The 26,520-nt window shown below is 52.2% G+C and overlaps 3 protein-coding genes and 1 long non-coding RNA gene across 6 annotated transcripts; 2 read left to right on the top strand and 2 right to left on the bottom strand.

Moving 5' to 3' along the window:
• Nucleotides 1-8: 8 nt before the first annotated feature.
• Nucleotides 9-16,950, bottom strand: VARS1 (valyl-tRNA synthetase 1). 2 transcript variants are annotated; one of them, XM_074398236.1, is made up of 29 exons: nucleotides 16,564-16,950; nucleotides 14,980-15,114; nucleotides 14,751-14,889; nucleotides 14,387-14,511; nucleotides 14,210-14,297; nucleotides 13,873-13,973; nucleotides 13,616-13,743; nucleotides 8,343-8,507; nucleotides 8,021-8,102; nucleotides 7,380-7,499; nucleotides 7,186-7,294; nucleotides 7,006-7,100; nucleotides 5,548-5,638; nucleotides 5,173-5,297; nucleotides 4,982-5,085; nucleotides 4,738-4,896; nucleotides 4,540-4,630; nucleotides 4,300-4,405; nucleotides 4,145-4,215; nucleotides 3,935-4,060; nucleotides 3,482-3,586; nucleotides 3,333-3,401; nucleotides 3,168-3,246; nucleotides 2,911-3,038; nucleotides 2,460-2,615; nucleotides 2,071-2,277; nucleotides 1,889-2,000; nucleotides 1,431-1,756; nucleotides 9-152 (listed from the first exon to the last, which is right to left on the bottom strand). In XM_074398236.1, exons 1-29 carry the CDS (start codon nucleotides 16,948-16,950, stop codon nucleotides 84-86), a joined length of 3,798 nt encoding a protein of 1,265 aa, XP_074254337.1. In that variant the 3' UTR covers nucleotides 9-83. The 2 variants fall into 2 exon arrangements, with proteins under 2 accessions (XP_074254337.1, XP_003944380.2); XM_003944331.3 differs by having other exon boundaries at nucleotides 14,210-14,294.
• On the top strand, nucleotides 10,792-11,358 carry LOC120363215 (ubiquitin-ribosomal protein eS31 fusion protein-like). The gene has a single exon (XM_039467594.2). The coding sequence runs from the start codon at nucleotides 10,824-10,826 to the stop codon at nucleotides 11,292-11,294; it is 471 nt and encodes a 156-aa protein (XP_039323528.2). The 5' UTR covers nucleotides 10,792-10,823; the 3' UTR covers nucleotides 11,295-11,358.
• LOC141584350 (uncharacterized) lies at nucleotides 16,935-24,580 on the top strand. Of its 2 annotated transcripts, XR_012517350.1 has the most exons (4): nucleotides 19,661-19,710; nucleotides 20,563-20,684; nucleotides 24,129-24,334; nucleotides 24,442-24,580. It is a non-coding gene; the product is annotated as an uncharacterized LOC141584350 (long non-coding RNA). The 2 variants fall into 2 exon arrangements; XR_012517351.1 differs by lacking the exons at nucleotides 19,661-19,710; nucleotides 20,563-20,684 and adding an exon at nucleotides 16,935-17,019.
• On the bottom strand, nucleotides 19,007-24,657 carry LSM2 (LSM2 homolog, U6 small nuclear RNA and mRNA degradation associated). Its single transcript, XM_003944332.4, has 5 exons — nucleotides 24,574-24,657; nucleotides 23,930-23,997; nucleotides 19,784-19,814; nucleotides 19,606-19,665; nucleotides 19,007-19,498 (listed from the first exon to the last, which is right to left on the bottom strand). The coding sequence occupies exons 1-5, from the start codon at nucleotides 24,574-24,576 to the stop codon at nucleotides 19,373-19,375; spliced, it is 288 nt and encodes a 95-aa protein (XP_003944381.1). The 5' UTR covers nucleotides 24,577-24,657; the 3' UTR covers nucleotides 19,007-19,372.
• Between the last annotated feature and the right edge of the window lie 1,863 nt (nucleotides 24,658-26,520).

The following is a 26,520-nucleotide window of genomic DNA, read 5'->3' as shown; positions in this document are numbered from 1 at the left end:
CAAGAGGATTTTGTGGGAAAATATTTTATTGCTGCCACCCCGTGGTGAGCCGCTGGGGGTGAGGGGTGAAGCTGGGTGGTGGATCACAGCATCTTCTGGAATAGGGCGATGGCCTCATCCACCTTCCTGAGCTCTGCTTCCGTCTGTTGGAGCTGAAGTGGAACCGGGTATGGGCGGGGTGAGGACCAGGTCCAAGCAAAGGGACACCCACATGCCCAGAGCAAAGATGAACAAGGACCATGGGGGGTCAGTGGCTCAGAGGAGGCACGTGCTTGGCTGGCCAGGCTCCCCACCCGTTCCCACCAGCATCCCCACTTCCACCTCTTGGGTCTTTCCTTTTTCCACTGAGTGGTCAGTCCCCAAGAACAAAGGAACCTCAGAGCCTACATGCCCCCTATCCATGGTCCCCACCTGAGTAGGAGAACACAGGCTCCCAGGAAGGTCACCTCATTTGTCAGATGAAGATGATATTGCCCCCTCCCAAGGCTCTTGGGAGAACCACGTGAGACAAACCACTTCCACTCAAGGCTTTCTAGCTCTTGGCCTCCATGACTGGTTTTCTCTGTGCAGTTTACTCCACTGCCTCTCTCTGGCGGAACCCAGGAGGCAGGGGACAAATGAGACTGGCTTTCCAGGGTCAACCCAGGAGGCTTGAAAGTAAGTGGTGGGAGGCCCAGGGCTCCCTGACGCCATGCGGATCCCAAGCCCAGCCCCAGGCCTGCAGGTTTCCATATTTCGGGGAGCAGGCTGGGGAATGAAGGGTCTGGCTGGGAGACAGGATGCCTGGTTCTAGGTCGGCCTCTATCTCCGACCTGTTGTGTGACCCTGGTCTGTGACCGGCCCACAGCTGCTCCCCATGTGTAAGGAGAGGCCATTCCATGGCCCCTGCTCAAAAGGCCTGGGCTCCATGCTCCCCAGTGGATTCCACAGGGTTGAGCAGAGTCCAGCTTTCAGACCAGGACTGGCTTTTGTTTTTGTTTTGCGTTTTCGTGTGTGTTTGTGTGTGACAGGGTCTTCTGTCGCCCAGGCTGGAGTGCAGTGGCACGATATTGGCTCACTGCAGCCTTGACCTCTCGGGCTCAAGCAATCCACCCACCTCAGCCTCCCGTGTAGCTGGGACCCCAGGCGTGTGCCACTATGCCCGGCTAATTTTTCTATTTTTGTTGTAGAGATAGGATTTCACCATGTTAGCTGGTCTCAAACTCCTGGGCTCAAGTGACCCACCCACCTCAGCCTCCCAAAATTCTGGGATTACAGGTATGAGCCACTGAGCTGGCCTGTTTTGTGTTTAAGGCCAGCGGGAGAAGGAACAAAGAACTCTGTGACTGGCTGTGATCAGTTAGTCGTCAACACCACAGCACTCGGACCAGCCCAGACCAAGGTTCTGATGGAGGAAGCGGATGGTGGAAACACCCACCCACGCCACACACCTTGGCCTCATCTGCCTCCTGGACTTCAAGGGGCACCTTGACAGGGTAGCCTGAGGCAGCACGGCGTTCCCGCAGACGCTGGGCCTGCCGCTGCGCCTCAACTCGCTTGGCTTGCAGCTTGCTCAGCTCCCGCTCGGGGTCCACCAGCCCCTGCAGCTGCAGGTGGATGGAGCAACGATCAGAGGCCAGGGCCACAGCGCAACCCTGAGGGGCGGGAGCCCCCAGGGCCAGGACGGCCACCACACCGGCACTGGCCAGCGCCTGCACATAGCCCGACACAGCCGACGCCAGGGCACCCGTGGCCTCATCTGCCACTTCCAGGAAACCTGCAGGGGAGGGAGAAAGGTGAGGCCTGGCTCCGTGGAGACAGGAAACCAAGCAGCCACTGCTGGACACTGGGTCCCAGACTAGGCTGAGGGCACAATGGGATGGGGTGGACGTGGGGGCCTGAGGCTCACAGTCAGGCCGGATCCGGGTGAGGTTGTAGTCGGCCCGAAGGGAGCGCACGGCTCGTGTGATGCTTAGCGCCAGCTCGAGGGCGGCTTCTGCCTCAGAGTCCTTCCAGGAGCACTGTGGGGTGGAGGAGGGGGTAAGGGGACCTGGAGGGCAGGCCAGACCCCCTCTCCAGGCCAGGTCATACCTCCGAGGGCTCCGGGTAGGGGGTAATGCAGAGGCTAGGGGGAGCTTGCGGCGTCCTCCGGGGCAGTCTCTGGAACAGCTCCTCCGTTACGAAGGGCATGAAAGGCGAGAGCAGGCGTAGGCCGACATCCAGGCAGGTGTACAGGGTCTGGCGGGCACACTCGGCTGCCACCGGGTCCACCCCATTCAGTATAGGTTTGAGGCACTCCTAGGGAATGAGAAATACAGAACTCAAGGCTGGAGGTCTAACCTTGAGCCCTCGCTGTGCCTAGGAGGACTGGAAGGGGATGGGTTGGCTTAGGTCTCAAAGCCAACTCTGGCAAAGCTGAGCCCAGGGCTCTGCTGTCCACCTGCCCCTGCCGTCCCCTGCCCCACTCTGCTCCTTCTCACCAAGTAGACGTCACAGAGCTCATAGAGCCAGAAGCTGTACTGGGCAGTGGTGACGGCCGGGAAGTCGTAGGCCTGGAAGCCTTGGTTGCTGAGCCTCACAGCCTCTGTCAGGCGGCTGCGAATCCAGCGGTCCACCAGGCTCTCATGGCCTCCAGGCTTGGGGAGAGAGGGTGTATCAGCCAGTGTGCCAGGGGAGGGTACCATAACCCTTGGGAGCAGGAGTCATGGCCAAATCTTCACCCAGAGTCTGATAAGTCCAAAGTAACCACATATGTGCCAGGATCTGGGGAGAAGTGACAAGCCCCAGCCCCCAATGCCCTGGGCTTTCCAGAGCTTTCTAGAGCTCTAACTGTCTCTGTGTCTATCTGTCCCCCAGCTACATGGAGGCCCCTCTAGACAGGGGTGCAGCCTGTGTGCGTGCTGCTAGCTTTGCTGCCCCTCAGGCCCTCACCTGGGAGGTGGGTGAAGGCACAAAATCCTTCCCAAGGCCACGGAGGGCAAACTTGGTGGCATTCCAGAGCTTGTTACAGAAGTGGCGGTAACCCAGTATCCGGTTCACATCCAGGTTGATGTCACGACCTAGTCAGGGGTGAGATGTAGTCCTCATCATCCTCTTCCCAGCCCATGCCCACCAGAGGCTCAGGGTGGAGGAGGGGATGGCCGCACACAAGGAGGGAGTAGCCGGAAGGAAAGATTTGGGGGCCTTACCTTGGGACGTGTAGGCGCATAATCCAAATCGGAGAGCATCGGTGCCACACTCGGGAATCCCCGCTGGGAAGTCAGCTTTCTACAGGGAAGAGGCAGAGGGAGGAGCATCCTCAGCCAGCCCCATCCACGCTGTGCTCCTGCTCAGCCCAGTCCAACCCTCCATACCTGCCCTTCCTTGGCCTTCTCCACCTCGCTGGGATCGAGGTTGCTGTTCAGTAGCTGGTCATGGAGGCCCTGACGTTGGAAGGGGAGCAGTCAGGTGGCTGCGGCCACAGCCCCACAGCCCTTCCTGGCTGGCCCAGCACCCAGCCCACCTGCAGGGAGACTCCGTGGATGACATCCAGGGGATCGATGACATTGCCTAGAGACTTGCTCATCTTCCGGCCGTGAGCATCTCGCACGATGGCGTGGAGGTAGACCTGCAGGACCCGTGAGACGCGGTCACCTCATCCCCAGCCTCAGTGCCTGGCCAAGGCTATGTCTGGTCTACCCCACTGTGAACCACAAGCCCCACTGAGCATCCCCAAGAGCTCATTCAGCGCCTTTCTGTGAATCAGAAGTACTCCCTCCTCTGGGAAGACAAAGCCCTGGGCTGGGGCACAGGAAGCACTGAGCAGGGCCCAGGCTGGACTTCAACCCTCACCAGCCCTCAGGCCAGGCTGGCCCACAGCCAACCCCGTGCCCCAGTCACTTGGGGCCCGCGTTGCAGCACGGGAGGGCAGGAGAGGAGGCTGGGAGCTGTGGGAGGGTCTCGGCTGTCTCCGCACCTCTCTAAAGGGCAGTCTGCCTGTGAGCTTCAGGCCCAGCATGACCATCCGGGCCACCCAGAAGAAGAGGATGTCATGACCGGTCTCCAGCAGCGTCCCGGGGTAGAACACACTCAGGTCTTCTGACTGAGGGCAGACCAGGGTGTGAAGGGAAACCAACATCTACCCTCTAGTTCCCTGTCCCGCCCTGCCCTGGCCCTAGGAACTCACCTGGTTGGGCCAGCCCAAGATGGAAAAGGGGAAGAGGCCAGAGGAGAACCAGGTATCCAATACATCCTCATCTGAGACAGGCCAAAGGTCAGAGGTCAGAGGGAGTGGAGCTCTGCCCCCCCAACTCCCTCCAAACCCTCAAGGCCCTGCCTTGCCTTGCTGGAGACTTATCTTGTCAGGGGACACTCCGAACTCCTTGGCCGCCTTCTCCAGGGCCTCTGCCTCGTTGCGTCCACTCACCCAGTACCGCCCATCAGGGTCCTGCCACAGGTGCAGTGGTTACCCAAGAGGGTGTGTCTGCTTCTGCCTCACCTTGCCCCTCCCCCCAACCAAGGACCCAATAAACCCACCACTCCCCCAGGTGTCCCAGCATCCAGCTCTGGCCCTCTGCTCACCTCCCCAGGGGGCACGGCTGGGTCGTTGACAGTGATGAAGTATGCTGGGATGCGATGGCCCCACCACAGCTGCCTGGAAATGCACCAGTCCCTGCAAATGTGGGGGTGGGGAAATCAGGGAGGGCCTGGGGAAATCAGCCAAGCCCAAGCCCTGCTCAGCCCTTGCCCAGCCCCTCCCACATGGAGGGCCCTACACACCGGATGTTGTCCATCCAGGCATGCCACGTGCGCTGATGGGCCTCAGGCAGGATGTGGAGGTCGCCCCGAGTCACAGCGGCACTGGCAGCCTGGGCCATCTCCCCGCAGCGCACATACCACTGCGGCCGCAGCAGAGGCTCTACTACATCCTTCGACCGGCTGCAGGTACACGTGGGTGAGAAGCCAGGAGGTAAAACCCTGAGGAGCCCTCCACCTCCCTCCCCTCCCTGGCCCCCAGCCTCACTTGCAAAGTGGCACCACCATGGGGTTGTCCTCGATGCCACGGAACAGTCCCCGCTCCTTCAGTGCCACCAGCACCGCCTTCCTGGCCTCAAACCTGGGCAGGCCCTGGGTAGGAATAAGGCCTCATCATGGCAATGCCCAGCCACCCCTCCGTCTCCCCGACCTGGGCACTCACGCCCCAGGCAGCCTCACCAGGAAAGGCGGAGGCACGTTGACGAGGGCCCCTCGGGAGTCCATGATGCTGATGGCCTCCAGCCCGTGCCGCTGCCCAACTTCATAGTCGTTTTGGTCATGTGCAGGGGTGATCTTCACAGCACCTGAGTGTACATGCGGGTGCCTGGGTCATGAGGGACTCCACGGAGTTCCTTCCCACACTCGCCTCTTTTGCTCAAGGATGTAGCTCTGAGACCACTTCTGGCCTCTACCTGTCTACTACGGTCCCTTGAGAACCACCCCAAGCTCTGCCTATTTGGCTGAAGCTTATTTTCTTTTTATCTGACAGAAGATGGACAGCTAGCGTGTGGCTCCAATCTCTTCCTCTCCCCGCAGGACCAGCCCCTTGCTCACCTGTGCCAAACTCCATGTCCACAAATTCATCGAAGATAATGGGAAGGCTCCGAGACAGGAATGGGTGGATCACGTTCTTCCCCTTCAGGTGCTGGGAGCAGAAAAAGATATAAAAAAATGTATTAAGTGGGGTCAGGTTCCACGGTTCCCTCCTGTAATCCCAGTACTTTGGGAGGTCAAGGTGGGCAGATCATGAGGTCAAGAGATCGAGATCATCCTGGCCAACATGGTGAAACCTTGTCTCTCCTAAAAATACAAAAATGAGGCCGGGTGCGGTGGCTCACACGTATAATCCCAGCACTTTGGGAGGCCGAGGCGGGTGGATCATGAGGTCAAGAGATCTAGACCATCCTGGGGTCAACAAGGTGAAACCCTGTCTCTACTAAAAATACAAAAATTAGCTGGGCATGGTGGCATGCGCCTGTAATCCCAGCTACTTGGGAGGCTGAGGCAGGAGAATTGCTTGAACCCAGGAGGCGGAGGTTGCGGTGAGCCGAGATCATGCCATTGCACTCCAGCCTGGGTAACAAGAGTGAAACTCCGTCTCAAAAAAAAAAAAAAAAAAAGAGCTGGGCGTGGTGGCACGTGCCTGTAGTCCCAGCTACTTGGGAGGCTGAGGTAGGAGAATCACTTGAACCTGGGAAGCAGAGGTTGCATTGAGCTGAGATCGAGCCATTGCACTCCAGCCTGGTGACAGAGTGGGACTCCATCTCAAAAAAAAAAAAAAAAAAAGAAGACGATTGTATAATGTGATTGTGGGGATTGTGGTGCATCCCTGCAGTCCCAGCTACTCAGGAGGCTGAGGCAGGAGAATCGCTTGAACCCAGGAGGTGGAGGTTACAGTGAGTCGAGACAGCGCCACTGTACTCCAGCCTGGCGACAGAGTGAGACTCTGTTTCAAAAACACAAAAACAAAAAATAAAAAAAATTAGCCAGGTGTGGTGATGCGTTCCGGTAATCCCAGCTACTCAAGAGGCTGACACGAGTACTGCTTGAACCTGGGAGGTGGAGGTTGCAGTGAGCCCAGATGGTGTCACTGCACTCCAGCCTGGGTAATAGAGTGAGACTCTTTAAAAAAAAAAAAACAAAAAAAAAAATGCATGAAGGAGCCTGGCACCCTGGCTCACATCTATAATCCCCACACTTTGGGAGGCTGAGGCAGGAGGCTTCCTTGAGGCCAGGAGTTCAAGACAGGCCTGGTTAACAGCGAGACCTTTAAAAATACACTAAGGGCTAGGCCCAAGTCCTTCTTTTCCAGGGCCCTGACTGTCCCAACACCTGAAAGCCCCCAAACAGTCCCCAGCAGCTCCACCGTCACAGCTGGCAAAGAAGCTAAGACCAGTTTCTAACCCAGTTTCCTCTCCTCAGCCAGGGGCCTCAGCCCAACCCCTCCACCCCGGGAAGTATGGGAGCCCTTTTTGGCCAGGATTCCTTCCCCAGCTGTGGACAGTCCCCCACCTGGTATCTGGTATCTTTGGGGTGCACAGCTACAGCCACATCTCCCAGCATTGTCTCAATCCGAGTTGTTGCCACCACCACCTCCTCGTCGCTATCTGGGGTGACAAAAGGCCTTGTGGTCTCGGCCCTGGCCCCTTCCTGCCACTCCCAGCCCAGGATCCTGGTGCCCCTGGCTCCTACCTGAGTCTTGGACCTTATAGGCAAAGGACACGAGGACCCCAAACTCCACCTTCTCCTTGTAGCCAGGCACGGAGAGCAGGGTGCGACCTGTCAGCTCCTTCTTATCCACCTGTAAAATGGGTATTTAGAGGCGTGGGCCGGGGGCCAGGGCCAGGGTAGATTGGAGATGGAGACAGGCCAGGTGGGGGGCGCACCTCAATGTCAGAGATGGCGGAGTTGAGGGTGCAGGACCAGTTAACAAGGCGGGTACTGCGATAGATGACGCCTTCCTCATGAAGCCGGACAAAAGCCTCTGTCACAGCTGCTGAGAGTTTCTGGAGTAGAGCAGGGAGAAGTCAGAGATGGGCCTTGTGTCTGGAGGCCCAGGCAGACAGCCAGGGGTCCAGTGAAGCCTGGCCCGTACAGAGTCCCACTGGCCAGCACAGAGACCCCTCAGAGGGGAGTACTTTTCTTGAGGGGGAGAGGGGACTAAGGAAACACAAGAGCAGGCCACAAGCCTTGTGATGCTGCAGGTGGCGGGGAAGACACTCAGCTGGGGACAAGTACTGGTGCAGAGGACCCTGGGGGTTCAGGCTCCCTGGGAGGCGGGGTCCTGATCATGTGCAATCTGGAGGAATCTGGAGGTCTCAGAGCCGAGACAGGGAACAGGAAGGGCCACGACGTAGAAACGGCCATGGCAAGGGGTGGGAAGTGGCGTTTGTAGCTGAGCCTTCCATGGTGTTTTATGTGGGCCACCTCCTGAGAGAGGGCTGCAGCACCTGTGCTCTCTTCTGTGGGGGTCCCACCCTGGGAAACCTCCCACTCCTGCCCCAGCTTTGAGACCCCTCCCACGTACAGGGTCCATGGTGAAACAGGCTCGATCCCAGTCCAAGGAGCTGCCGAGCTTCTTCAACTGGTGGTAAATCCTGTCACCCTTCCTGGAAATAGACAGACAGGCTGGGGCCAGTACTCATGCCTGGGCTTGAGGGAGACATCAGGTGGCTGATGGAGCAGCATGGAGCTCACGCATCCCTCTGAAATTGACCTGAGCCCTAGAGACAACTGACTCTGCTTCTGAGGGTCTGACCCTCTGGCCAGGGGTTACACGTGACAGAGGTCTTCTGGATAGCATACAGGGAGGCAGGCCTGCGATGCCCACAGGAATGCTGCATACTCACTCCTCCTTCCATTTCCAGACCTCCTGTAGAAAGGCCTCACGGCCCAGCTGGTGCCGGCTCAGCCCCTGCTCACGCCATAGTTTCTTCTCCACTACCACCTGGGTGGCAATGCCTGCATGGTCACAGCCAGGGTTCCAGAGGGTGGTCTCCCCACGCATGCGGTGCCTGTTACAGGGCATGGAGGACGAGAGAGTGAGCCAGGCCAGTGGAGCCTAACACCAAAGGAAGCAGAGGCTTCAGGCAGGGAGTCAATGGACTCTGAAGAAGCAGGGAGGCCAGGCGTGGTGGCTCAAGCCTGTAATCCCAGCACTTTGGGATGCTGAGGTGGATGGATCACCTGAGGTTGGAATTCAAGACCGGCCTGGCCAACATGGCAAAACCCTGTCTACCAAAAATACAAAAATTGCCAGGCGTGTGGTGCATGCCAGTAATCCCAGCTACTTGGAAGGCTGAAGCATGAGAATTGCTTGAAACCAGGGAGGTGGCGGTTACAGTGAGCTGAGATTGTGCCACTGCACTCCATCCTGGGTGAGAGTGAGACTCTCTCCAAAAAAAAAAAAAAAAGAACAAAGAGGAGGCTCCTGTCAAATAGGATAGCAAAAGTTCTAATTGTTGAAATACGTTACTAAATAGGAACAAAACTGTATCTAGGCCGGGCGCGGTGGCTCAAGCCTGTAATCCCAGCACTTTGGGAGGCCGAGACGGGTGGATCACGAGGTCGAGAGATCGAGACCATCCTGGTCAACATGGTGAAACCCCGTCTCTACTAAAAATACAAAAAATCAGCTGGGCATGGTGGCGCGTGCCTGTAATCCGAGCTACTCAGGAAGCTGAGGCAGGAGAATTGCCTGAACCCAGGAGGCGGAGGTTGCGGTGAGCCGAGATCGCGCCATTGCACTCCAGCCTGGGTAACGAGAGCAAAAACTCCGTCTCAAAAAAAAAAAAAAACTGTATCTAGAAATAGATACAAGTCAATTTAGTATTTGTGAAAGGTGGCACTTCCTATCAGTAAAATAAGGAGAAACTATTCAAAAAATTTGTTTGGAACAATGAGCTAATTATTTGGGGGGAAAATCTCCCTTTTCCCAATTGTCACAAAAAGTAACTTTAGATAGATTAAAGAATTCAAGCCAGGCACAGTGGCTCATGCCTATAACCCCAACACTTTGGGAGGCCAAGGTGGGAGGATTGCTTGAGCCCAGGAGTTGGTGACTAGCATGGGCAACATAGTGAGACCTTGTCTCTGCAAAAAGAAAAAAAAAAAAAAAAAAAAGCCAGGCATGGTGGCATGCACCTGTGGTCCCAGCTACTTGGGTGGCTGAGGTTGAGGCTGCACTGAGCTGTGGTTGTGCTGCGATCATGCCAATGAACTCCACCTGGCCAACAGAGTGAGACTGTCTCAAAAATAAATAAAAAAACTAATTATTTTGTTTAAACCATGTTCACTAGGCAAAAAAATGTGGCTACCTTAAGTGTTTTTATAAGGTAGTATGGCCAGATGCAGTGGTTCACTCTTGTAATCCCAGCATTTTGGGAGGCTGAGGCAGGCTGATCGATCACCTGAGGTCAGAGTTTGAGAGCAGCCTGGCCAACATGGTGAAACCCTGTCTCTACTAAAAATATAAAAAATGTAGCCAGCCATGGCATTGCGCACCTGTAGTCCCAGGTACTCAGGAGACTGAGACTCGAGAATCGCTTGAACCAGGGGGGTGGAGGTTTCAGTGAGCCAAGATCACGCCACCGCACTCCAGCCTGAGCGACCGAGCAAGACTGCATCTTAAATTTTTTTTTTTTTAAAGTATTCAATCTGTTCTCATGTAAACAAACTTGGAGGCCAAGTATGCTGGCTCATGCCTGTAGTCCCAGCACTTTGGGAGACTGAGGCATGAGGATTGCTTGAGCCCAGGAAATCAAGATCAGCCTGGGCAACATAGCGAGACCCTCTCTCAGTTTTATTAAATAATTGAAAAACAAAACACAAACACAAACACAAACAACTTGACCATTTTATGTTATGTGTATTTAACAGAATGTGTATTTAACCACACCCAGCTAGTATTTTTTTTTTTTAACATATTGATTTAGTACATAAGATACCAGAGACTGGGTGCGGTGGCTCACGCCTGCAATCCCAGCACTTTGGGAGGCTGAGGCAGGTAGATCATGAGGTCAGGAGTTCGAGACCAGCCTGACCAACATGGTGAAACCCTCTCTCTACTAAAAATACAAAATAAAAAAATTAGCAGGACGTGCTGGTGCACACTTGTAATCCCAGCTACTCAGGAGGCTGAGGCAGGAGAATTGCTTGAACCTGGGAGGTGGAGGTTGCAGTGAGCCGAGATCATGCCACTGCATTTCAGCCTGGGTAACAAAGTGAGACTCTGTCTCAAAAAAAAAAAAAAAAAAGATACCAGAAAAAAATTCTTAAAATTTACATATAATAGATCCGCCATCTGCGCCTCAGGTGGGGCCGCCACCAAAATGCAGATTTTCGTGAAAACCCTTACGGGGAAGACCATCACCCTCGAGGTTGAACCCTCAGATACGATAGAAAATGTAAAGGCCAAGATCCAGGATAAGGAAGGAATTCCTCCTGATCAGCAAAGACTGATCTTTGCTGGCAAGCAACTGGAAGATGGACGTATTTTGTCTGACTACAACATTCAGAAGGAGTCTACTCTTCATCTTGTGTTGAGACTTTGTGGTGGTGCTAAGAAAAGGAAGAAGAAGTCTTACACCACTCCCAAGAAGAATAAGCACAAGAGAAAGAAGGTTAAGCTGTCTGTTCTGAAATATTATAAGGTGGATGAGAATGGCAAAATTAGTCGCCTTCGTCGAGAGTGCCCTTCTGATGAATGTGGTGCTGGAGTGTTTATGGCAAGCCACTTTGACAGACATTATTGTGGCAAGTGTTGTCTGACTTACTGCTTCAACAAACCAGAAGACAAGTAACTGAGTTAATAAAAGACATGAACTAACAAAAAAAAAAAAAAAAAAAAGTAAAAAAAAAAAAAAATTTACATATAATAAACCCTGGTTTCCAAAAATGGTAATTTAAAAATACTTTCTTTTTTTTTTTTTTTTTTTTTTGAGACGGAGTTTCACTCTTGTTGCCCAGGCTGGAGTGCAATGGCGCGATCTCGGCTCACCGCAACCTCCGCCTCCTGGGCTCAGGCAATTCTCCTGCCTCAGCCTCCTAAGTAGCTGGGATTACAGGCACGCGCCACCACGCCCAGCTAGTTTTTTGTATTTTTAGTAGAGACGGGGTTTCACCATGTTGACCAGGATGGTCTCGATCTCTCGACCTCGTAATCCACCCGCCTCGGCCTCCCAAAGTGCTGGGATTACAGGCTTGAGCCACCGCGCCCGGCAGTAAAAATACTTTCTAAAAAAATTTGTCACCTAGAATATTACTTTGTATTTGTTACTAATTAAAATATTAACAGTGAACATAGTAACAAAAAGTAGGAGAAACATTTATAATAACAGGAAAACTACCACACCATAATACAATGAAAACATTTACAGTATATAATAAACAAAAAAAAAAAAACCAGAACAGGTAAAAAAGTTCTCAAAAGAAAAAAAAAGAAAAACTCTGCATACTGTATAGGCAAGCATGAAAAAGAAAAATCAACAGAAAAACAGGCAAAAGATAGGTACAGACAATTTACATACAGGTAAACCCGACTGGCCAAGAAACATGAAAATAGGCACAACTTCAATAGTGATCAGAAAAGTACAAATCATTTTTTTTTTTTTTTTTAACCCATCAGATTGGCAAAACTAATTAGGCAACCCTAACGCTCAGGCTTAGCAAGGACGGGGAAATGAATACCCTCACATGCAATTCATGGACGTATCAATGAGCAAAGCCGTTCTGCAGGGCAACTTGGCAGCTTCCGCTCATACTTAATATAGGTGTGCCCCTGCCGAACTAGCAGTTTCACTTCTTGATAGCTATGCCAGTGAAACCCTTCCACACATGTTTGAGCAAGCATGCACAGCAGGGGTATCCAGTCTTTCGGTTTCCCTGGGTCACATGGAAGAACTGTCTTGGACCACATACAAAATAGACTAACACATACAATAGCTGATGAGCTAAAAAAAAAATTGCAAAAAAACCTTAAACTGTTTTAAGGAAGTTTACAAATTTGTGTTGGGCTGCATTCAAAGCTGTCCTGGGCTACATGTGGCTTATAGGCTGCAGGCTGGACAAGGTTGATGTACAGGGATATGCATTCAAGCAAGGTTTTCAACAGAAAAGAAACCAGAAAGAACCATTAATTAAAAAGTTACTCCAGGCCGGGAGCAGTAGCTCACGCCTGCAGTCCCAGCACTTTGAGAGGCTGAGGCGGGCAGATCGTCTGACGTCAGGAGTCTGAGACCAGCCTGGCCAACATGGTGAAACTCCATCTCTACTAAAAATATAAAAATTAGCCAGGCGCAGTGGCAGGTGCCTGTAATCCCAGCTACTTGGGAGGCTGAGGCAAGAGAATCGTTTGAAGGCAGAGCTTGCAGTGAGCTGAGCTCGAGCTACTGCACTCCAGCCTGAGGGATAGAGGGAGTCTCATCTCAAAACAAACAGACACACACAAATATATATATATATATATATATATATATATATATATATATTCATATATTTTGGCCAGCTACTCAGGAGGCTGAAGCAGGAGAATTGCTTGAACCTAGGAGGCGGAGATTGCCATGAGCTGAGATCACAACACTGCACTCTAGATTGGGTGACAAAGCAAGACTCTGTCTCCAATATATATATATATATATTATTATATATATGTGTGTGTGCATATATGTATATACGCACAAATTTATTCATACAGTTCTAGTTAAATTCAAAATAATGTTATTGTTACTAGAAAAAGAAGGGAGAGGCTGGGTGTGGCGCCTCATGCCTTTAATTCCAGTACTCTGGGAGGCCGAGGAAGGAAAATTGCTTGAGCCCAGGAGCTGGAGACCAGACTGAGCAAAAAAGTGAAAACCTGCCTGTACAAAAAATGAAATGAAATGAAATGTAAATTAAATAAAGACAGAAGGGAGAGAAGAGAGTCTACAAGTGGTGGTGTTGCATGGGACTACTGGACTAGGAGAGGATGCTAAGTGATCACGTAGGAATGACGGAGAGCAGTGTATCGCCACTGGGGGGCAGAGGTGAGCACCAACCCAGAAGGAGAGAGGCTGGAGGGCTGTCAGAACAGGAGAGAGCCAGAGGAGTCAGAGGGAACCAGCGGGAGGTACAGACAGGAGCTCACCATCGAGTCAGGGAGTCCTGGATGGCGTTGGTGAGTGCATGGCCCAGGTGCAGGGAGCCTGTCACGTTGGGGGGTGGGATGCACATCATGAAGACACCTCGGGGATTTGCTGCTGACACATTAGGACGCTGATGGTGGAGAAGGATGGCACACGTTTAAGGCCTCAGGTCACCTCTCCCAGCCCCTCCCAGGCAACATATCCTTCAGTCTTTCCCCCACCCCACCCACTCTGGGGCTGGGCAGCAGTGCCCACTCACCCCATACTCTGGCTTGAAGAAGCCCTGCTGCTCCCACCAAGGGTACCAGGCAGCTTCCACATACCGAGGGCTGTAAGAGTCGGGCATGGGGCCACTGACATCTGGGGGAGAGAGAGGGAGAGCTCATGGCTGGGAGACTGGGAAGGGGGAGTGACAGCAGAGAAGGATCAGGATCTCTGTCGCTCACATCATAGGACAGGCATTTGAGGGGCCTTCGGGAGGGGCAGGGGCCTGCAAATCCTCACCCAACCAAGTGCTGAGAGCAAGAATGGAGCAGGATGGGGTGAAAACTTGAAAGGGAGCAGCTGAGGGGTGAGCCCCTTCCCACTCCTAGTACCTTTCTTTTCCCCAGGTAGGGTTGGGAGGTCATAGGTAATGACCCCAGGATCCCGTTTCTCCCTCTTCTCTGGTTTTGGTTTCTTCTGCTTGGGAGGGAGAAGACACAGGCCCAGGCATCAGCCAGCCCACTGCCGTACACACCAGCCTTCCTTCCAGCTCCACCCTTGCCTCTCACCTCCCCTGGGGGTGGCTGCTGCTGTTGGATCTTCTGCTTCTGTTGGAATTTCTCTAGTTTCTCCCGTTTCTTTGCCTCTTTCTTGAGCTGAGCAGCTGTCTTTGGGAGAGCAGGAGCCTCGGGGCCTAGAGAGAGGCACAGAAATTCAGACTCAGCCAGCTGGGGACCCTCTTGGATGGTGCTACTAGGTTTCAGATGGGCTATTTCAGATGCCCAAGGTCTCACCCATACTGATCTCCCCCTCCCACTCCTCTCCCGCAGGCCCCTGTGCCAGTGAATCTGCCATTTATAAGAAGAAAAGAAAGTGAGTTGCATGGAAGGTCCCAGGGAATCCCCTTTCCTCCAACTCCTCACCCTTCCTCACCTGGCTGTTGAGAGAGAGGCCTGGCCCCCGAGTATAGAGCGACTTCTCCCAACACGGCTCGGAATTCTGGCTGCTGGACACACGTGACAAACCAGCGAGTCACATTATTCCAAATCCGGCGGGCAGGTGGGTCTAGGACCTGGAACAGGAAATAAATGACTATTCTCAGTCACGCTACAGAGAGGTCTGAGGGGAGCAGTCTTGTTCTTCCCCAGGCCTGGTGACTCACGTATCGGAAAGGCAGCAGCAAGGCTGTGACGGCTGCCAGGTCAGCCAGAGTGGGGGCCTCCCCGGCCAAGTAGGTGTGCAGCCGAAGCCACTCCTCTAAGGGGCTCAGGGCCCTGCCCAGGGCCCCCAGCACAGCCTGGCAGGAAAGGGAAGGGGTATGAGACAAGGTTTGGCCCACCTCCATCTCCCACCACAACCCAGTCCCATTTGGCCTCCCTCCACCCCACTCCCACAAATCACCACATCTGAGTCCCATTTCTTCACTCAAATAGTCGTAATGAAAACAATTCTGACTCATCCAACAAATCCCTACTCAATACTTATTATTATGTGTTAGATGCAATATGTTAAACATAGAGGTAAAGATTATGTAAGGCAACTCGATAACTGCCAGGCTCAGGACATCAATCAATATTTATTAAGTACTTCTCCAGGGAATGAGAGGACAACATGAACAGACAGGCAGAGCCCTGACCTGGTAGAGTTCACATTCTTGTGGGGGAACAATAAAAGAGCAAATACATAATGCAGCGTCCTATTTTTCTTAACTCCTACGAAGCAAAATAAAGCAGAATGAGGGGAACAGGGGCCGGGTGCGGTGGCTCATGCCTGTAACCCCAGCACTTTGGGAGGCCAAGGAGGGCAGATCATCTGAGGTCAGGAGTTCAAGACCAGCCTGGTCAACATGGCAAAACCCTGTCACTACTAAAAACACAAAAAATTAGCCGGGTGAGGTGGCAGGCACCTGTAATCCCAGCTACTCAAAAGACTGAGGCAGGAGAATCGCTTGAACCCGGGAGGCGGAGGTCGCAGTGAGCCAGGATTGCACCACTGCACTCCAGCCTGGGCGACAGGAGACTCCATCTCAAAAAAAAAAAAAAAAAAAAAAAAAAAGAATAAGGGGAACAGGGAAATCCAGGAGAGAGGGACTCTATTTTATTTGTTTGACTGCACAAACATTCTGAATGCAAGGACTCTATTTTAGATAGAGTGATCACAGTATGAGGGAGCAAGTCAGGGTCTATGTCACATTCATTCATCCATTCAAGAAATACTCATTTTTCATCATGTGCTCAACACCCTGCAAGGAGACAGAGCTGAAAGTATACTAAGGCACAGGTCTCCTTTGGAAGGACTGACAGTTACAGTCTGGCAGGCTTCTCTCTCCTCTCACTTCCCTTCCGCACTTCATTTCTTTTATCTCCTCTCAGAAACTGTCATCTCTCCTTCACCATCTTTTTCTGCAATTCAAATAACTTGTATCCTCCTCAATTTCAGACTCATCAAACGTTTACTAAGAGACTTTAAAAGTGCCTGGCACTAATGCGCTCTGCGCACATCTTTTAATCTTATTAACTCATTGAGGCAAACATTCCATCAACTTGCCTGCGCGTTCACAGATGTAGTAAGACCAAGACACAACGAGTTACCATGCCGGTTGCGAGTTACCATGACGGTTGGCAATCCGGGATTTGATCTCTTTTTCCACATCGGACGTGCTACCTTCTTGTCTCATGGTCCATCCCAGTCCTTGCTTCCCTCCTCTGAAATTCTCCCCTCCCCCTCTTCTCTACAACCCCCTCACCTGGGGGTCCTGGGCCGAGTTTCGCAGTCCCAGGGCTGGCAGCGTTGCCCCACAGGCAACTGGTATTAGCTCCGTGTCAGCGTAACTGACCCACTGTTGGACGAGAACAGCCGCCCGGCTGCCCCCTGGGCCCCCCAGGCCTGCTGGCCACAGCAGCTGGGCCACAGCCGTGGCCCCCCACACCCAGAGCCCACCGGGCCCCTGCTCCAGGGCCGGCAGGCGGGGTGGGGGAAAGGGAGTCCTGCTAGCCGGGGGCGGCTGGAGACAAACGCGGGGGTGGGCTCCTCCCCATCCGGGCCCCTCCCCAGCCTCCCCATAGCGAGCGGCTATGAGGGCTCGGAGGCTGGGGAAGGCATCTGGGTGAGGGGAGACGTAGAGGATGGACATAGTTAGGAGGGTGTCCGAACGAAGTGGAAAAACCTAAGGAGAAAGACAGGGGAAGACTGAGGGATCCAGGTGAGTCCTATATTTGAGTAGAGAGGGGACCCTCACGGGCGCTCCTCCGACAGACGCTCGAGTCCCTCAGGACTAAGGGTCTGACCAGGCAGGGTGTCAGGAGCCGAGGACCTGGCTCTCAAGAGGGGCAGTAACAGTGGGGAGCACCTGGGGAAGAGGGGCGTGGGGGACTACCCGTGATCGCGGGGCTTCGGGAGTGTGGAAGGCTCTCAGGAGCGGGTCGGCGTCCGCTTGGACGCGGGTTCGAGCCGCTTGTACGTACTGGAGGGAGATGGTCAGACTGGGCCGGGAATCCACCTCACAGGCAGGCGCCGGCCGCGGCTGGACCGGCCAAGCGGCCGGGGCGGAAAAGTCGGGCGGGCAGAGACAGATGGGCGGCTCTCCGGGTGACCCTAGCTCCCCGAGACCGCCGCCCGGGCAGCCGGCGCCCACGTGTTCCCCCCTTTGTGACAGAAAGCGTTTCCGGGCCCGCGGGTCCTGGCGGGGGCGGCCGTGCCCCGCCTGCATGTGCGCGCTCCGCCTTGCCTGATGCTGTCCCGGGGACCGCGCCGCCCACCACCCGCCGCGCTCACGAGGAACAGCGCGGGCGCGGGGCTCCGGGCGTGGGCGCAAGACGACAGGACGCCTGTGGGCACCGCGCTCCCGTCAGGCGCTGCCACGGGCACCTTGTGCGGGTCCTCGGACCGGGCGGCGCCCAGCGGGCAGCCAGGGAACTGGCCTAAGAAGGTCGGCCGGCTGGCCGGCAGGGGGAGGTGTTCCCAGCAGGTAGCGGGACGAGCCCACCCAGGAAGGAGCCGCCTGACGACCAAAGGGGAAGTCCATTTTCCAAGGCCCTAGCGTCCTGCATCCTCATGTATGAAAAAAGGGTTATGGCCGGGCGCGGTGGCTGACGCCTATAATCCCAGCACTTTCGGAGGCCGACGTCGGCGGACGCTTTTGAGGAGTTCGAGTCCAGCCTGGCCAACATGGTGAAACCCCGTCTGTACTAAAAAATACAAAAATTAGCCGGGCGCGGTGGCCCACGCCTGTAATCCTAGCACTTTGCGAGGTTGAGGCGGGCCCATCACTTGAGGTGGGCCGATCACTTGAGGTCAGAAGTTCGAGACCAGCCTGGCCAACATGGTGAACCGTCTCTACTAAAAATACAAAAATATTAGCCGGCTGTGGTAGCACACACCTGTAATCCCAGCTACTTGGGAAGCTGAAGCGAGTCACTTGAACTCTTGCGGAGATTGCAGTGAGCTGAGATCACACCACTGCACTCCAGCCTGGCCAACAAAGTGAAACTCCATCTCAAAAAAATAAATACAAAAATTAGTCAGGCCTGGTGGGTGGGCGCCTGTAATCCCAGCTACTTGGAAGCTGAGGCAGAACTGCTTAAATCCGGGAGGAGGAGGTTGCAGTGAGCCAGACTGCGCTACTGCACTCCACCCTGGGCTACAGAGCAAGACTCTGTTTAAAATTAAAAAAAAAAAAAAAAAAAAAAAAGAGGGTCATGCTAGATGGTCTCCAAGGGTCCCTTAAGGCTGAGAAGTCTCATCTGTATCACGAACTCATATTTGCTGAATCAGTGAATGAAGTTTAGTAATTGCCAGTCATAACTTTTCTCCAAAGCATAAGTTACATCCCTTGTTTGTATTCATCTTCTATAGATCTTCAGAAAACATGTCCTGATTTGGTTGGACTGGCGAAGTCCGGTAGCATGAAATGCATCTTATAACACTGTCACATTAATGGAAAGACAGCAAGCACTCCAGTTGCCAGTATGGTATAAGCAAAACGCCAAAGGGAGAACGTGCAGGCAGGGGCATGTTGGAGAAACGTGGTGTAGTGCAATTGTCATTATGTGCTTTATACCAGGGAGAGTAGTGGGAAGCTGCGTTGGATTCTTGGCTGGGTTAACAGAGAGTAACAGGGGCCTGGATGAATTCAACATCCTTTTCCACCTCCCAGCACCCAGCCCCAAACATAGTACAGAACCAGAACATGAATTTGCATCATAAATTTTATTCCCGATGCGGGACAGATTCCTTCCATCCCCAAATGAATCACATGCTGCCCTGGAAATACTTAGGAAACTCTCTCACCATCTCCAGGGAAGTAGTAAGAAAGGCAGGTGCTGGGGACTGGGAAGGCTTTGAAGTTTCCCAGCCTACTTATCCTCCCCTTCTCAACAGAGGATAGCTGTTCCCTATTATTCCTCTCATCCACTCATCCCTTTAAAAAAACCCACAAAACCATCAGTAGTAAAAACAAACAAACAAAACCCTTATGTATTGGGAGTTAGGGGTGCTTGGCTGGGACTTGGGGTTCTGGGTCACCAATGACAGAGGGAGGGGAAGAGGAGGAGCTATCACTGTTTCTGCTGCAGGGCTTCCTTCCTTGCCGCATCCTGCAGCAACTGTGTGTCGACCTCGTCTGCTGGCAACTGCACGTATCGGACCACTGAACCCCGAATGAAGCAGTTCTTCACTGATAACTAGACAAAGATGGACAAATGTGAAAACACCCTTAAAAATGTCCTCTAACCACCCAGGGGCCTCCTGCTTTAGAGGTGTTTCCTCTTCTCCACAGACCCCAACTCACCATGTGAGGATATTTCTCAGGGTCTGTGACACTGATGTCAGTTAGTTTGATGTTGAGATACTAAGAAAGGAATACGAACACCATTATTAACCCTAGAGATATGATGTAAGTACCCGACCCTTACGCTCTCCCCATCTCCTTCCCCAGGAACCAATTCTGGGCCCTTGCTATATCTCACCTGATCCACAGAATGGAGAGTTCCACAGATGCTGTCAATGGCAGAGAGAGAAAAGAATCAAATTAGTTTATAACAAAGTCAACATAAAGGTGACTTCAGAGCTGGGATGAGAGTATGACTGGGAAAAGGCAAGGACTTGAGAAAGTCAGAAAAGGTAGAACTGGCCGGGCGCGGTGGCTCAAGCCTGTAATCCCAGCACTTTGGGAGGCCGAGGCGGGTGGATCACGAGGTCAAGAGATCGAGACCATCCTGGTCAACATGGTGAAACCCCGTCTCTACTAAAAATACAAAAAATTAGCTGGGCATGGTGGCGTGTGCCTGTAATCCCAGCTACTCAGGAGGCTGAGGCAGGAGAATTGCCTGAACCCAGGAGGCGGAGGTTGCGGTGAGCCGAGATCGCGCCATTGCACTCCAGCCTGGGCAACAAGAGCGAAACTCCGTCTCAAAAAAAAAAAAAAAAAAAAAAGAAAAGGTAGAACCAAAAGGAAGGGGACATTCCTAATCCTGGAATAGGAAAGACGGCTAACAGACTGGTTTATTTTCAACCCCGTATCTCCTCTCCCTAAACCAGGCATCCCCAAACTTTTTACACAGGGGGCCAGTTCAGTCCCTCAGACCGTTGGAGGGCCGCCACATATTGTGCTCCTCTCACTGACCACCAATGAAAGAGGTGCCCCTTCCTGAAGTGCGGCGGGTGGCAGGGGGCCGGATAAATGGCCTCGGGGGGCCGCAGTTTGGGGACGCCTGCCCTAAACCAATCCATTCTTTTTTTTTTTTAGATGGACTCTCACTCTGTCACCCAGGCTGGAGTGCAGTGGTGCTATCTCGGCTTACTGCAACCTCTGCCTCCCAGGTTCAAGCGATTCTCCTGCCTCAGCCTCCTGAGTAGCTACGACTTCAGGTGTGTGCCATCATGCCCGGCTAGTCTTTTATTTTTTTAATTTTTTTATTTATTTTTTTGAGACGGAGTTTCGCTCTTATTACCCAGGCTGGAGTGCAATGGCGCGATCTTGGCTCACCGCAACCTCCGCCTCCTGGGTTCAGGCAATTCTCCTACCTCAACCTCCTGAGTAGCTGGGACTACAGGCACACGCCACCATGCCCAGCTAATTTTTTGTATTTTTAGTAGAGATGGGGTTTCACCATGTTGACCAGGATGGTCTCGATCTCTCGACCTCGTGATCCACCCGCCTCGGCCTCCCAAAGTGCTGGGATTACAGGCTTGAACCACCGCGCCCAGCCAGCCATCTTTTGAAGTAGTTATTACCTTCCATGGGCTCAGAGAAGTTTTAAACTTTCTGAATTTGGAACAAACAGGAACTTCAGTCCAAGTCTGTCTGACTCCCAACATCATCAGCAATTTTTTTATTTTTTTGGGACAGGGTCTCACTCTATGGCCCAGGCTAGAGTGCAATGGCATGATCATGCTCACTGCAGCCACTTGAGTAGCTGTGATCACAGGCGTGCGCCACCATGCCCAGCTGATTTTTTTTGTAGGTAAGGGGTCTCACTGTGAATGTTGTCCAGGCTAGCTATTTTCAAACATTTATTGCTTTAATTGAACCAAAGCCCCATATGTAGATAAAGGTAGGTAGGGTAGCATTACTCTTGATGATGCAGCACAAGTGATATCCTCTCCATTCTCCTCCTTAAGCCCCTTGAGATGCTATTTGAGTAACGGTATCAAAACACCAGTGCTCTTTGGGAGAATGGTGCAAAATTTTAAGAAACAGCCTTTGGCTGGGCGCAGTGGCTCACACCTGTAATCCCAGCACTTTGGGAGGCTGAGGCAGGAGGTTCACTTGAGGCCAGCTGGAGAATAGCCTGAACAACATAGCTATACCTCATCTCTATTTTGAAGTTATAAAATAATTGTAATAAATAGCTGTTTTAAAAAGTCCTTATCTTGCCAAAAATAAAGTTAGCAGTTCTCTGTTGGACCCCAAGTTTTGTAAAATTCTCAAAGTACTTAAAACCCAGTGTCTGGGCCATGCCAGGTGGCTCATGCCTGTAATCCCAGCACTTTGGGATGCTGAGGCAGGTGGATCATTTGGGGTCTGGAGTTTGAGACGAGCCTGGCCAACATGATTAAACCTCATCTCTACAAAAAATACAAAAATTAGCTGGCCATTGTGGTGGGCAGCTATAATCCTAGCTACTCGGGAGGCTGAGATAAGAGAATCACTTGAACTTGGGAGGCTGAGGTTGCAGTGAGCCAATAAGAGTAGTGTTACTGCACTCCAGCCTGGGCAACAGAGCCAGACTCTGTCTCCAAAAAAAAAAAAAAAAAAAAACCATTAAGGATAAACAGAAAACTAATTAATGCCTGCACTGCTTTTTTTTAATTTTATTTTTTATTTTTTTGAGACAGAGTTTTGCTCTTGTTACCCAGGCTGGAGTGCAATGGCGCCATCTCGGCTCACTGCAACCTCAGCCTCCTGGGTTCAGGCAATTCTCCTGCCTCAGCCTCCTGAGTAGCTGGGATTACAGGCACGTGCCACCATGCCCAGCTAATTTTTTGCACTTTTAGTAGAGACGGGGTTTCACCATGTTGACCAGGATGGTCTCGATCTCTCGACCTCGTGATCCACCCGCCTCGGCCTCCCAAAGTGCTGGGATTACAGGCTTGAGCCACCGCGCCCGGCTGCACTGCTTTTAAATCTCCTCCCCACTTGTATCTTTTATTTTAATCTTATTTCAGGACTTCGACTAAATGCTTTATTTTTTGAGAGACGTCTCCCTGTCCTTCTAGAACCTTCTATCAGAGAGTCTATTTTCTTCGTAATGGGTACTTCTCAAATTGTGATTTTTGTAGAAATAATGTTTGCTGTTTATGGCCTGTTCTTTTTTTTTGTTTTGAGACAGAGTCTCACTCTGTTGCCAGGCTGGAGTGCAGTGGTGCAATCTTGGCTCACTGCAACCTCTACCTCCTGGGTTCAAGTGATTCTCCTGCTTCTGCCTCCCTAGTAACTGAGACTACAGATGCGGGCCACCATGCCCAGCTAATTTTTATATTTTTAGTAGAGACGAGATTTCATATGTTGACTAGAATAATCCAGATCTCTTGACCTCGTGATCCTCCCACCTCAGCCTCCCAAAGTGCTAGGATTACAAGTGTAAGCCACTGTGCACCATGCCCAGCCAATGGCCTGTTCTTTTTTGAGACACAGTCTCCCTCTGTCACCCAGGCTGGAATAAAGTAATACAATCATGGCTCACTGTAGCCTCGACTTCCTGGGTTCAAGTGATCCTCTCACCTCAGGCTCCCTAATAGCTGGGACTACAGGCATGCACCACTGTACCTAATTTTTAAGTTTTTTGTAGAAATGGGGGTCTCACTATGTTGCCCAGGCTAGTCTTGAACTCCTGGACTCAAGTGATCTTCCTGTCTTAGCCTCCCAAAGCACTGAAGTTACAGGTGTGAGCCACCGTGGCCAGCCTAGTATTTACTCTTTTTTTTTCCAGATGGAGTCTCACTCTATCACCCAGGCTGGAGTGCAGTGGCACAATCTCAGCTCACCGCAACCTCTGCCACTCGGGTTCAAGCGATTCTCCTGCCTCAGCCTCCCGCGTAGCTGGAATTACAGGTGCCAGACACCACACCTGGCTTATTTTTGTATTTTTAGTAGAGATGGGTTTCACCATCTTGGCCTGGCTGGTCTTGAACTCCTGACCTCGTGATGTCCACCCACCACGGCCTCCCAAAGTGCTGGGCTTACAGGCGTGAGCCACCTCGCCCAACCCGAGAGCCAGGGTGCCGGGCCAGTACTTACTCTTTAAACTATATATTGCTTTGTATTGTTTTCCAATACACAGCACAATCCCAAGCTTATCTGTAAATTTAAGGCACAAGGCATTTATTTATTGTTAAATTTTTAAATTTTTCTTAGAGATAGGGTTTTGCTCTATTGCCTGGGCCAGAGTGCAATGGAGTAATCATTGCTCACTGCAGCCTCAAATTCCTGGGCTCAAGCGATCCTCCCTCCTCAGCCTCCCAAAGTGTGGGAATTACAGGCGTGAGCCACTGAGCCCTACCCATTTATTTCTTCCGTACATCTTCCACCCCTCAAATAGTTCTCAAATTAAAGAGGTTCCAAGGGGTTGGGCACACCCACCCCCAACAGACTTGATGGAACAGGTACCTACCTCAGGTCATTCTTGAGTTCCACGACCACATCCTTGCCCACAAGGGACTTGAAAAAAGAATAGAAGAGCTATTGGGCGAGAGGAGGGAAAACCATCATGTGGGAAGGAACATGGTAGGGAGGAGTGTCCCTTGCCAGTATTACCAAATACTGGTATTGTGAACCCCACTGCATCTCTGACAGTTCTCAAAACTTCACAGGAAAGAACAATCGGCTGACAGAGGTGAAAGGCTGGAGCCTAAATTATTCTGCACACTGCACTGAGCCCATCGCTTAAAGTCCCAGAGAGGCTCTGCCCTGCATACGTCGGCCCGAGCGTGCTCTCTCAGTCGGCCGCCTTCCTGGGGTAGGAACTGCAGAAAATATCCCACCCCCACCAGCCAGAAGCCTGCCTGGTCTCCGGCAGGTAAGTGCTCTAAGGTCTGACTTTTCTGTCTCCCGCTGTCCCCACTGACTCAGGGTTGGGTTTTTTTACCTCACCATGGAAAAAAAAAAAATCCCGTTTGCTTTCAGGTATCTCCTCAACGAACTTGAGAAACAAGACTAAGGACCTAAAACTCCAGCCAAGGGGGACAAAGGCCAGACTCCCCGCCCCAACCGTCCGAGCTCCCCGAGGGCACCACCTTTTGACGTCACAGTACCCACCATGGTTTTGGCGCCGCGGGCAGCGGGCCGGACCGGGAAAAGATCACGGTGCTGCCAGCAGGTCTGAAGAAACCGAAGCGGGAGCCCGCGCGTGGGGCGAGGCGGAGCCGCGCAGGCGCAGCGTGGAAGGACGCAGAAAGCACCAAGCACTGAAGGGGAGAGCGCGGCCCACTTGTGGCTGGGGAGAGCAACCCGGGAAGAGCCGAAGGGAGGAGGAAACCGGGAAAGGGGCGGGGTTCCTGCATTCCGACTTCCTCCCCGGCCGGCTCCCATTGCGCAGGCGCGGACCCAGGCCTGGACTGCTGGGCGGGTGGCAGGACTCAGCTCCTCAGCTCAAAGGATTTTGTTCTTTTTCAGGATCCTGCCCTCCATAGCGTCATGTCCTCCTGCCTTACACACACTCCTTATCGAGAATTATGGGGAGTTTGTGAAGATTATGAAGTATGCACTTTTCTGTATTTGTTAAAACCATAAAATTTTAAAAGTAAAATTAAAAATTGTTTTGAATCTTAAATTCAGTTTAAAAAAAGAGAAAAAGGGCCAGAAGCGGTGGCTCACGCCTGTAAGTAATCCCAGTACTTTGAGAAGCCGAGGCCGGTGGATTACGAGGTCAGAAGTTCAAGAGCAGCCTGGCCAACATGGTGAAACACGTCTCTACTAAACATACAAAAATTGGCCGGGCGTGGTGGCTTATGCCTGTAATCCCAACATTTTGGGAGGCTGAGACAGGTGGATCACTTGAGGTCAGGAGTTCGAGACCAGCCTAGCCAATATGGTGAAAACCCGTCTGCATTAAAAATTTTAAAAAAATTGGCCAAGCAGGGTCACAGGTGCCTGTTATCCCAGCTACTCAGGAGGCTGAGGCAGGAGAATCACTTGAACCCAGGAGGCAGTGGTTGCAGTGAGCCGAGATTGCACCACGGCAGTCCAGCCTGGGCGACAGAGCAACAGGGCAAGATTCCCATCTCAGAAAGAAAGAAAGAAAAAAAAAAGGCCGGGCACAGTGGCTCATACCTGTAATCCCAACACTTTGTAAGGCCAAGGTAGGTGTATCACCTGAGGTCAGGAGTTTGAGACCAGCCTGGCCAACATGGCAAAACCCCATCTCTACCAAAAATACAAAAATGAGCCACACCTGATGGTGGAGGCCTATAATACCAGTTACTAGGGAGGCTAAGGCAGGATAATTGATTGAACCCTGGGGGTGGAAGTTGCAGTGAGCTGAGATTGTGCCACTTCACTCCAGCCTGGATGAAAGAGTGAAACTCCGTCTTAAAAAAAAAAAAAAAAAAAAAAAAAAAAAAAAAAAAAAAAGTTTTCGATCCAAATGAAATAGAACTTGAATGTAAAAAAAAAAAAAAAATAGCCAGGCATGGTGGTGGATGCCTGTAATCCCAGCTACTCTGGAGGCTAAGGCATGAGAATTGCTCGAACCCGGGAGGCAGAGGTTGCAGTGAGTTGAGATGGCACCACTGCACACTAGCCTGGTCTACAAAACAAGACTCTACCTCAAAAACAAAAACAGTAAAAAAGCCCAGTTGCAGTGGCTCGCGCCTCTAATCCCAGCACTTTGGTAGCCCCAGGCAGGTGGATCACCTGAGGTCAGCAGTTTGAGATGAGCCTCGCCAACATGGAGAAACCCTGTCTCTACTAAAAACCCAAAAATTAGCCAGGCATGGTGGTGGGTGCCTGTAATCCCAGCTACTCAAGAGGCTGAGGCAGGAGAATTGCTTGAACCTGGGAGGCAGAGGTTGCGGTGAGCCAAGATCATGCCATTGCACTCCAGCCTGGGCAATAAAACTCCCACCGTGTAGAGGAAGCCTATAAATCCCAGCATTTTGTGAGGCTAAGGCAGGAGGATCCTTTGAGCCCAGGAGTTATAGTGAGCTATGATCTCCCCACTGACTGGGCAATAGAGCAAGACTCTCTCTAGAAAAAGAAAAATTT

The sequence above is a fragment of the Saimiri boliviensis genome, chromosome 4, assembly GCF_048565385.1.
Source record: "Saimiri boliviensis isolate mSaiBol1 chromosome 4, mSaiBol1.pri, whole genome shotgun sequence".
In the NCBI taxonomy this organism is placed as follows: Eukaryota; Metazoa; Chordata; class Mammalia; order Primates; family Cebidae; genus Saimiri; species Saimiri boliviensis.
This window is presented reverse-complemented; position numbering and strand designations above follow the sequence as displayed.

Coding starts and splice junctions, on each gene's coding strand:
- LOC120363215 (XM_039467594.2), top strand. CDS start 10,824: ATGCAGATTTTCGTGAAAACCCTTACGGGGAAGACCATCACCCTCGAG.
- VARS1 (XM_074398236.1), bottom strand. CDS start 16,950: ATGTCCATCCTCTACGTCTCCCCTCACCCAGATGCCTTCCCCAGCCTC. Junction 3,587..3,934: donor GCAGACTGCCCTTTAGAGAG/GTGCGGAGACAG, acceptor CGGGTCCTGCAG/GTCTACCTCCACGCCATCGT. Junction 2,001..2,070: donor CCTACCCGGAGCCCTCGGAG/GTATGACCTGGC, acceptor TCCACCCCACAG/TGCTCCTGGAAGGACTCTGA.
- LSM2 (XM_003944332.4), bottom strand. Junction 19,666..19,783: donor CTCTCCATTCTGTGGATCAG/GTGAGATATAGC, acceptor TTCCTTTCTTAG/TATCTCAACATCAAACTAAC. Junction 19,499..19,605: donor CTGAGAAATATCCTCACATG/GTGAGTTGGGGT, acceptor ATCTTTGTCTAG/TTATCAGTGAAGAACTGCTT.